This window comes from Anabrus simplex, chromosome X (assembly GCF_040414725.1).
Source record: "Anabrus simplex isolate iqAnaSimp1 chromosome X, ASM4041472v1, whole genome shotgun sequence".
Taxonomy (NCBI): Eukaryota; Metazoa; Arthropoda; class Insecta; order Orthoptera; family Tettigoniidae; genus Anabrus; species Anabrus simplex.
This window is the reverse complement of record NC_090279.1, coordinates 195,767,268-195,778,735: the sequence shown is the minus strand read 5'-3', so window position 1 is coordinate 195,778,735 and position 11,468 is coordinate 195,767,268. Positions and strand designations below refer to the sequence as shown.

The 11,468-nt window shown below is 35.4% G+C and overlaps 1 protein-coding gene across 3 annotated transcripts in view; it reads left to right on the top strand.

Moving 5' to 3' along the window:
- The first annotated feature begins 1,768 nt into the window (after nt 1–1,768).
- Nucleotides 1,769–11,468, top strand: part of Set1 (SET domain containing 1) — a 112,317-nt gene continuing 102,617 nt past the window's right edge. The window contains exons 1-2 of one of the 3 annotated variants that reach the window (XM_067159020.2): nt 1,769–2,229; nt 2,577–2,836. In XM_067159020.2, the coding sequence (XP_067015121.2) occupies nt 2,579–2,836 (258 nt within the window). In that variant the 5' untranslated portion in view covers nt 1,769–2,229; nt 2,577–2,578. Of the gene's footprint in view, nt 2,230–2,365; nt 2,402–2,558; nt 2,837–11,468 lie in introns of those variants that run through there. The other 2 variants (XM_067159019.2, XM_067159021.2) reach the window with 2 other exon arrangements.

The following is an 11,468-nucleotide window of genomic DNA, read 5'->3' as shown; positions in this document are numbered from 1 at the left end:
TATGAATATTTTTGCTGCACTTTATGACCAACAAGGCTCTCTTATATACATTAATTAGTGCCATGTGGATTAGGAAACGTTAAATTACAGGTGCCTGTCCTGCCACATGTACCAAGGTTGGTTGGCGGTGAAGTATACTTTTCTGAGATGTTTTTCCATCTCCAGAACATTTCTTTCATCTGAACAGTTTAATTACGACAAGGATCACGGAGGTGTTCAGTACGCCTGAGATGCTTGCAGTTTATATCTTGAGACAATGAATCTGCACAACAGACTTCTCACTGAAATTATCCGTTTTATTTTATCAGTATATATGGCAGCTTTGAACTGGAACAGTCCTATTACTCAGGTCTCAATCTTCCAATAGCAATAATAATAATAATGGTTTGCAACAGAGTTCTTCCTGTCTTCATAGATATTTTGGAATACGTCATTTAAGCACCCTACAATTTATCAACCTGAATAAGGACTGAACTAATCACTTTTGGGTATAGCCCAGCTTTCAACTGACTGAGCCATTCAGGCCTACACTTCTCTTTACGCATACCATTTATTTAACAACTGCATCTGAATTTCAATCAGCATTCAAATATACTTTCATGAAGGATATATCTTCTAATACCTCTAGTTGCCACATCCATACATCAGTAAAGAGCAGTTTTCTATTTTGTGCTTTGTTACACACATACACTTGAAAATTTGATTATAGCTTCTGAGCATTGACAATGACTGGAGACCACATCAAATTTAATTCAAAATATTAGATAGATCTTTGCCTGGATATTTAAACAATTCTATAGGAAATAATTTTCATATGATATACATCCAATAGACAAATCAAGATTATTTGTACAATACTGAAGTTTTGCAACTGGTTGGAAATTTTTCCACTGAATATTTTTCACATCATGCTTCTTTCAGCATCCCTTTCAGAACATAAATTCCCTTCTTACAGAACATGTTTCAATTTAGCTCATACAATTTCACGCTATTCAAGAGTATGAAGAGAGTAGAGCTAAATGCATGACCTGATGTTGCTCATACAAATGTGTAACAAAAATCTTTTGTCATAAGACACACTTTAAAGAAGCATACTGCTGATTGTGACCTTTCTGTGTCCCAAAATTCTGAGAACTTACCAAACACAGAATGGTTTACCCACCTCAAATCGTGGAAGGGAAAACATGATATTCTAGGTGACAACAAAGGTTAAGACGAAAATAAACGGGCATCCGAAGACATTTACGTGATAAAATTAGTGGATTTGCATACGATATGAACGGCAGTGATAGCATGGAATTAGAAATGAGGAATAAAGTAAAGGGAGAGATATGACTCACGATAACAATCCATACTCAGGTTCTGAAGAGTCAAAAATTACTGAAACTGGAGAACGGGAGATTTTCAACAAGGCAATGGAAACTTCCTTGATACGTTTACAGAAAGAGGCGAGTGGACAGTAAGTTTTACTGGAGGAGTAAGGGGGGAGGGGGCTCTTTTGCGATTCTGGTGAAATGTTTACCCTTAGAGTTTCCTGTGGATCTACCAGGTCTTCTGGTTCCTCCTCTTCTTCTTCAGCTTTTACCTTGGGGACGATTGATTCCAAAGTCATGGTGGCCTAGAAAACATTACATTATTTCATTTATATGTAGCTGATTAGCCAGTTCATATTACCTACTTAGTTGCGATAGTACTTGAACAATAGTATAATGATAAAATTAATGATTTAAAATTGAATTCTTCAAAAATATATGAATTATTACACCAAGTAGAAGATCAGAGCTACTTCTATCCGCCGAAATCTTTCCAGGAGCCAAACTGCTAGGAGAGCTGCCTTACGATTGGTCGACCTGGGCCAATTCGCTACAATCTGGCCTATCGCAGTACGAGTTAGAAGAGAAACTCTAGTCATACTAACCTAGTCACCCGCATCCCTCTCAAGATAAATTATCCCCTACATAATGCTATCTTTATGGTACTTTGAAAAGCACACATATAATGATAAAATAATTTTAGAAAATTCACTATGCATAGTTAATTGCATGACACTACCAAAAAGGGCAATGAAGTTCCAATATAGGTATGTAGTTGATGGAGGTTAATGAGTAAAATGATGATGGTAAGGAGGATATCATGCTCTTGCTAAAAGAGCTCAATGAAACAATTGAAGATATGGCTAAACATTCAGTGCTGACCCAGTGGAAACCACTAATCCTTCCATTTATGCGGGTAAGTGAAAATTTTTACCAGATATGGAGGATGTTTTGACAAAACGCTCTTTAAATCTCTCACCGCTTGCCGTGTTCAAGAAAAAAGTGAGCATCGCGGTGAGAGGAGAGTTGTTTACTAATATTTTTCCAATGTGACAGAGTTGGCATTGACATTAAACTATATTTATTCAGTAAATATTAATTAACATTACGATTATTACGTATATTTTTTAAATGTCCTTCGTATTTAACCATTTTGTTGGTTAGAAACTGTCGTTAAGTTATAAATCATTTGTATCCTTCTGTTATTCTCTCTCTGCTACAGTGTTATTTGTGTTTCTGTTCAAGGTTCCCTTTTATTTGCAGCAATGAATGGTATGATGGAGCCAACACATTCGGGTACAAGGTCTGGTTCACATCATCACCATCACCACCATAAGCCCAGAAACTATAAGCTTATGGTGGATCCTTGTCTTGCAAAAGGTGCCCAGAAATTGTATCGATATGATGGTAATGTACCGAATGATGCAACCTATCCACCAGTTCAGTTACGTGATCCTCGATCAACACTGACAAGGATATGGACTAGACTCGAGCCTCTTGACATTCCAGTTCCAAGGTTTAAGGTTTGTATGTTCTTTACTAGCCGTACATAGACAAGTAATGTTCTCATTCATATAATATTCACAGTAGCAAGTTTTAGGCAATATTTAGTCATTGTAAACAATAATTTGTTTTAGTTGACAAGTTACCTTTCATTACTGGTAGTGGAAACTAGTGAGCACTAATATTGGTTTAATCAGTATCGAATCATTGTAGTGGTACCTTCCATCTTTATCTGTCTTTGATGTATGAGCAAAGGAAAGTGAAAAATCTTAAGTATTGCTACCTGTAGCAGTGGAATATTGTATCTTTATATTCTCAGTCACTCATAAATTGAACTTGGACTATGTAAAAGAGGAAGAAGAATAAATAAAAGGAATGTATTTGTGTAAGTCATGCGAAGATATAAACTGATGCAACTTCCTTCGATTATACAAGAGTGTCCAGCTAATCTGTTTAGCCATTGGTGAGCATTATTTTGATTCCCCAATATTTACCAAGCGATCTTCATGTTTGCTAGCCAGTTGAAAAATCATTAATTTTGCTGTTAAAATTTTGAGAAAAGTCTTGCCAGTATTTAAAACACAATATTTGCTATTGAACGAATCAGTTTGGGAAATTTTGTTAGAAGGAGAATGGTAATGAAGTTTTAGATGACAGTTCTCAAAGAGTTGTGTTACTTGAATCCAAACAGTATTTGCTACATGTAGCTTTGTATCCATTTTTGTTACTTTGTCTGATACTGCCTTTAAAGGCAGTATGCTTGGAAACAAATGGTTTTTCCTGAAGTTTGTTTTTGTTGTGAACAAGATTGAAATCTTGTTTCTTAAGGAAACACCAAGGAATTTGTTGCTTGAAGATTATGGGAAATGATGCAAAGATATCTACTTTCAATACAGAGTTGACTTGACATGGAAAAATTGCTTTTTATTGCTATGAAGGGCATTTTGAATGCGTTTTGTAGTAGGTTATGTTAAAGATACATATGTAAAAACACCACACTATTTTCTGCACAGTTCAGCTCTTCTGTAGCTGATCAGTAGATAGAAGTAGTAATTTAATTACTCAAGAGTTCTTATAAGCTCTGTTGGGGATGTAATCAGCTGATTATTGTTATGGCTGGTTGAAAATGATGAAATAATTCTGTTTAGAAAGTGACCAGGTTAGGTTATGTTCTCTTGGTTGCCTATGTTGAATAGGTTGATATTTGTTTTATGATAACATAAAGAAATTTCATTTTAGTTGCATCTTATATCAGGCTTTCTTGCATAAGCATACATGCTTTTTGTAGTCTTCAGTTTAGTTATTAAAACAAAGTATTGTTATTGACCAAGAAGTGTAGGATAATATATAAACAATACTCAACCCTAATGAACTTTTCGTGTATTGCTTTTGAAAGGTCTTTTGGATAAATTTTATGAACATTACTTATATAAAATGGGGTAGTAAAATCTTAGAAGGATTGAATTGTAATATCAAATTGGCCTTAAAACTTCAAGATGGCTACATTGATTTTTCAATATTTAAGAAGTTAGGTTATGATTTTGGAACTACTTCTGTTACTACCTGTTGACCATAAATTATTGCTTTTGGGCCTCTTTTTGTTATAATTTATATACATTTTGCTTTTTTTTGCTTATTTGATCTGGTATCTATCATATACCATGATGTTGACAATTAAAATTTTGATGGTCAGTTTTGAAAAAGAAATGACTCCTCTTGAAGGATAAATGTATTAAACATACATATTTAATGCTAATATGCAGTTTTAAGATACAGTTTAGAATCATGAACATCCAGGGTACACAATTTCCCCATATTAAGTAGTTAGGTCTCATTAATGTTTTAATGGAAATGTCCAATACTGTGCACTTTGTTATTTGTATAGAACACCTTCAGAATGAAGTAAACACTGGATTGAGTTGATCAGTTAATTTTCTAAAGCTTCAGATTGATGTATTCCGTACTATTTGACATTTTGTGAAAGTGAGGTTATGTTTGCCAGAAATGATGTTCTCCTTCACTATACAACCATTTCTTACTCATTTTGTTGTTATAATTTGTTCTCATTTTTTATGACTTTACATTACAATTGTGTTTAGATGTTTAAAATTATGCTTTCTTTCAAGTATTTTATCTTTTTAATCCTTTAACTGGCAGCTTTTCTTTATGATTGTGTAACCTATCCTGGGAAGTTCCCTGATTTAAGAAGGCAGTTGTTCTGAGATGAAATAGCAGAAATATATTTACAAAACTGAACAAAATCATATTAATTTAGACTAAAGGTAATTCTCACCTTTTACATTTATCAGAAACAACATTACACATTTTCCAGTTTTCTGTTATCTTAAACCATCATTGTCAGAGTAATCTAGATCAATACTATTGATACCTAAATTACTGATAATATCTCCATCCATTAGCAGCGTGCCTTTCACTTCCAACTGGATGTAACTATTTCTCTCTGGAAGGTAATAGTCTACTGTATTGTTAGCGTCACAACGGTGGTGTCAAATTAGAATAAAGATAGCTTTAATTGGAACAGAATATGTAATTTTTTGTTAGAATCTGATTGAGTGAAAGTCAGCAATCTTGTCAGTATCACATACTTATTCATAGTCCATGTTACCTAGAAATTATTATGCATTAAATCTGCGTTATTTAATATTCCAACACAACAATATACGTCACACCCAGTTTAGGGGTTGTTAAGGTATATGACTATTAAAAATGTTACATTTTGACTTGTTGAAATTAAGTAGCAAGCAGAAATGTTTTGGTAAACTTGATATTATTTTATTAGCTATTTGAATTATTAGGTTGAATACCAGTTATATGTTTCTTAGGCTTTTTTTAGGTAGAAAGGTAGCCTATATATTTGTTTACTTTGTGGGCATGTCTGGAATACTACTCTCAAAGACGTTACAACACTATTCCTTTAGCTTCTGAAATTCATTAATGTCGGACTGACTCATCTTCTTACACGGTTGTTCTTTTTCCTGAAAGAAAAGGAAAATTTTTGTAGCAGATAGGGCAGATGAGATAGAGTATAGCAGCATGCATATGTCTGTCCAACCAATTTTTTATATATATTTTTACATTTTTATGTAGCAATCTTTTCTAAAATTAAACACTGTGTTAACATGTCTTCCTTCACAATTGGTACATAAATCCTGAAGTTAAATAAACCAAAGGCATGGGATGTTCCGGTTAGTAAAGGTGGACTTTATAAAGGCGTATTTTAAGGAAATACAGTTCAAAGACTTCTATGTTGGCTGAACTAACCAAGTTTTCATTATTCATTAAGGTTTTAATTTTGGATAAATGGAATGGATTGGAAATTAACATAAAGAAAGGTGTGACAGCCATTACACTGTATGAACCTCAACAAATCAGATGAAAGAACAAAACAATCAAAATATTTCAAAGACAATTTAAGAGATACTTCCAATGTACAAGTAAGGTTCTTCATAGGAACTCCACTTGATCTTTACTTTCGTTACTGTCGTGGATTAGTGAAGTTCTCACATCACGTTGCCGTTCCAGTATGTTTGTGGAGTATGTACTCCACAGCAAAGGGATATATGTTTTTACCGAACAAGTGGCCTTGTGGTTAGGGTCGCACAGCTGTGAGCTTGCATTCGGGAGACTATGGGTTCACTGAGCTTGATAGCTGCAGTCACTTAAGTGCGGCCAGTATTCAGGAGATAGTGGGTTCGAACCCCACTGCCGGCAGCCCTGAAGATGGTTTTCCATGGTTTCACAATTTCACGCCAGACAACTGCCAGGGCTGTATCTTAATTAGGCCACAGCCGTTTCCTTCCCACTCCTGGCCCTTTCCTATCCCATTGCTGTCATTAAGACGTATCTGTGTCGGTGCGATGTGAAACAAATTGTAAAAAAAAAAATATATATATTAAAAAATTTTTTTTAGCTGATCCTTTGATATTGTTTAACTATGCATGTACTATTACTACAGGTCAATCGTAATGTTGGAGTAAATCATTATTACCAAGATTGAATGTCTGTAGGTTGTAACGTGGCTTCGTTTCCTTTTGAAGTTCAACAGGAACTTTCATTATTTTCAGTAAAATCTCTGTTCGTAGCCTAGACTGAACTCGAGAAATAATTAAGGTACAGGAACATTATTTATAATTATTCCATAGTGAAGAACCAGCAGTAGAAGTACATAATAACGGTTGCATTTAGCCATAAGAAAGGAACATTTTAGCTTCGGTTTCTTCACCAGTGGTTTTACTGCTTTGTATTGGACACCATAAACATCAATTTATCTTTTTAGATGCTAAACAGCAAGAATTTGAAAAGATGTTCTAAACCTGTCCATGTGTTTAATTTAAATTTAACTGTTTTTGTATTTTATTTTGCTTTTTAAAGAACACCAAAACGATTAGTTGTTTTTTATCCTTTTCAGTTGCAGTTATTTTATAAGATGTTTTTTAAATGTATCCATGTACAAGGGCAAGTCAATAAGTACAGTTATCTGCAATCAATTTTTATAATTTATTTAAAAAAAGAGAACACACTTTTTATTGATATACCGTATTTACTCGCGTATTAGACCCCTTTTTTCCCACTTTTACAGCCAAAAATAATAAAGGGGGTCCAATATGCGATGACCTCAATTTTGTGCAGCGAACACATGCGTTCTGGGTTATAAAGAGCTATTAATGGTACGTGTAAACAATTCTATACTATTATTTAACAAACTTAGAATGTATTTAAGTTTTACTGGCTATTTTCGTCTGAACGCAGTATTTCTAAATGTAAAAAGACAAAAATGGTGAACACGACTTTTAGGCCTATGGTACATATAAAAGTCTGTTTTAGTTACTCATATCACGTCATTCGTTACATCTCATTAATTCCTCTGTTGAGGTTGACGTCAGGAAGGGCATACGGCCTTAAAAACCTGCTACGAAGATTCGTCTCACTTCAAACTTGATCCCGTAGAAGAAAGGGATAAGGGTATCATGTTATCATATAATTAAATATTGATACAAAAGAACTTCATGGCCAGTCATTTGTCTCAGTCAGTTCAGCAATAGGCCTACCACACAGTAAACATGATCACTGCTTTCATTTGAATTATCGCCTTGCGCCGCCAACTTCCCTGACTTGCTACCAGTGTGTCGGCATCTAAGTGACGCCATCTTCACTGCTATCTCTCAACAGTCGTGTCGGCCATACTTCAGAGCATACGAGGTCCCGTCTTTTTGAAACCTTTTAAAAATAATTTTGTTCCCGAATATAGAGTCTAAACAGTGTAAATCTATTCCCAGATGGTCTCTGATATTCCCAGTTGGTGTATATGTAGCAGAAGCTACTCCTTCCGAATAAAGCCGTGCGGGGATGCCAAACCATCAGCTGATAACTAGCGTATGTTACAAGTTGTACTTCCGAATGTAATACATAGTAACTGGAAACATTCTTTTGATAACTGCAGCTGTTGAAACACAGACCCTTATTTTTAAGCATATTTCATGCTTGTTCTCTACATTTATTACATCAATATTCGCATAAACAGCTGTCCAGAGATAAGGCAGACCACATTGTTTAGGTTAGGTATATTATCGCCCTGATAGTGCCAAAAGTTCGACGGGAAAAATAGAAATAAATAAAAGGAAAATATACCGCATTTATGGATATCTACAGGTGTGGTGGTAATGTGTTTTTTTATTATAATGTTTAATTTTGTACGTTCGTTATCTTCATTTTTTTATTAACGCATGCCCTAGTATGTTTTGTTTGGCGTCTCCGAAAATCGTTTAAAGTACGTGGTTACATAAAATTATTATTATTATTATTATTATTATTATTATTATTATTATTATTATTATTATTATTATTATTTGTTAGGTACGTTGGCGAGCAAAACAGTAGTTTTAATTGGATAGCTTTTATCACGTTTTAAACTTACTTCTCTCCAAATATATACCTATATTGGCCCGAGTTACGAGATTTTAAACAACAACCTTGTTAATGATCTCGCCTGCTGTATAAATAGCAACAACTGAGAATATTTCTCAACTACAGTAAACTTGTTTTCTCATCCCGAAGTAGTACAGCTCTTTTAGACACACCCCCAGTGGAGGGGAGTTACAGGTACTGCTTTTACCGCATATCAACCTTCCTGCCATTCGTAAATTTCTGGCCGTACGGTACCGAGAATCAAAGTCAGACTCCCAAAAACAGCAACTAATTGTGCTAACCATTATGCTGGCGGACATTATTAAGTACAAAACACAGACATATAGCATGACTGATGCATGCTTGCAATGCACGGGCTGGACACAAAGCTAGGCCTATTCATGTATTTGTGCGACGTCATCTGAGCTGCAGTAGACCTACGCTAAAGCGGCGGGCATTTTGTAACTATGAAACACAGATGTACCGCATGGATTCGACGCGTTTTTCATTGCGTAGGTCGTATGGACAAAACTGTTTACAAATTTGTGCGACGTCATCAGAGCTGCAATAAGACTTGTACTTGCTTCGAAGTGGAATTGTCATTGTTGTCTGACGAATTACATTGGGGGGTCTTATGGGCGAGATTTATTCTTTTTATTTTCTTCGTCTCGAAAAGCCAGGTGGGGGGGTCTAATACACGAGTAAATACGGTAATTATTTTACATAGTCACCCTGCTTTTCAATGCACATGATATCATAGCTACCGTTGTGGACTTCTACTCATAACCGTGAGCTGGGGCCTTCCATATTTATCACCGCTGGAGAGAGGGTGTCCCAGTGTTGTAAAGCTATTAGGAGTTGGACTGTCCTCCTAAAAATCTCAGTAATCCACTACACAATCAATCTCAACCCCTCCCTATTCTTCCTCTAGGCGTCCACAGACCATACCAGCCTTCAGTGCACCGCCCACTTCCCCTTCCCACTCCCCGCCAAAACGCACTCACTCATACAATAAAAGGAGTGCTAATGTAGCGGCAAGCTGTTGTCACGAAGTTGTAAACACTACCAGACATATAGGCAGCAGTTGGAGGGGTAAGTGAAGATTCCTTTTAAGGCAAGGCTCACACAGACTAATAGAAGATATTCATACGTACTTTTTCCTTGTTACTGATACATCAACAATCTCAAGTCTAAATTTGGAGTGTTTACATCAAACTTCAACTTTAAGTTTGAGCGTCCCTTTAGACGCCCTGTACAAGCACACAACGCTTTAGGACTAAAACAACAGACAGACATCTGACATAAAACAACTTACTCCAGCATTAAGTCAACGATAGGGAGGAACTATAATATCATTACAATAGACCCAATTAGCTTTAATTCATAAGATGAAGAAGCATGAAAATTTAAAGATGCGTAAATGTTCTAAGAACAAAAACAAAATATTTTAGCCAGATCTTGAGTAAAGTTTTAATGAGTCCATTAACAGAATCTAGTTCATTCTCTATATTAAAAAAAACAATGTCATATTAAAGATTTTAGACAATTAACGTTTTTAGCGTAAAACAAACTTTTAAAGATTATAATAGATTAAGTTGAATATGTACGTAACAGTAAAGTTTTTAGATCCATAGCTAAAATACATATATGAACATTGTATTTAATTAAGATTGTCAAAGAATTTGGTAAAATAGCATATGTTTGCAAAGTAGCATTTAATTCAGAAGTTCAAGGTCAGGATCCTAATCAACCTAGAGATGATGATGCTCAGAAAAAGAGCGAAACATGTACCATGTGTAACAATTTAGTAAGGATGTAATCCTAACAAAGCTAAATATGTATTGAATGGGTGGATTGTAATAAACCATTGTATTTTTACATCATTACTGAGCATATCATGTAAGAAAGCAACTTCATCTAGTCAACAACGGAATACCGATTTCTCGATCGATATTTTAATTAATTCTCTTTGCCAAAGAAGCAGACCAGAGCACCAGAGTTGGAATTCAAGAGGACAAACTGGGGCAAATATTCATTTATAGGAAGGGGAGTTACGGATTGGAATAACTTACCAAGGGAGATGTTCAATAAATTTCCAATTTCTTTGAAATCATTTAGGAAAAGGCTAGGAAAACAACAGATAGGGAATCTGCCACCTGGGTGACTGCCCTAAATGCAGATCAGTATTGATTGATACACTCTGGTGACACTTTGAGACACCAAGAACAGATTTCAAGTAGAAATGTTTCCAGGAAAAGCCAACAGATGTCACATAAGTCTCCAATATGCGACCTTGCACCCCAGCGTATCAGTCTGCTTACGAGTGCATAGGAGTTAAGGCTCCTTCCAGGGAGAGGTCGAACTGAGACGACATGACATTACAGTACAGTTTAATTGTTTCTGTCCGTTGTCCGCATGACATACTTCTCTTATTACTGATCCAAACGTTTCCTTCCATTGGGAAAAGAAAGTTACTCCCTTACCATTGGATGATAATGTGCACAAACTTCTGAAGGAATCTTTAAAGAGTACTTTTTGGATGAGATTGGGATGAGGGTTTTTGAGATGTTCAGCTTTTTCCTTGCTAAGTGTCAAGTGTTCAAGGCAGTGAGCGAGGAGCTCTCTTGTGGCTTTGATGTATGGGCTTTTCACATGCATCAGCCTTTTGCAAATGTTGATATACTGAATGAAAACCTCACATTGAGTCCTCCAAGATGCGTGCTGTGT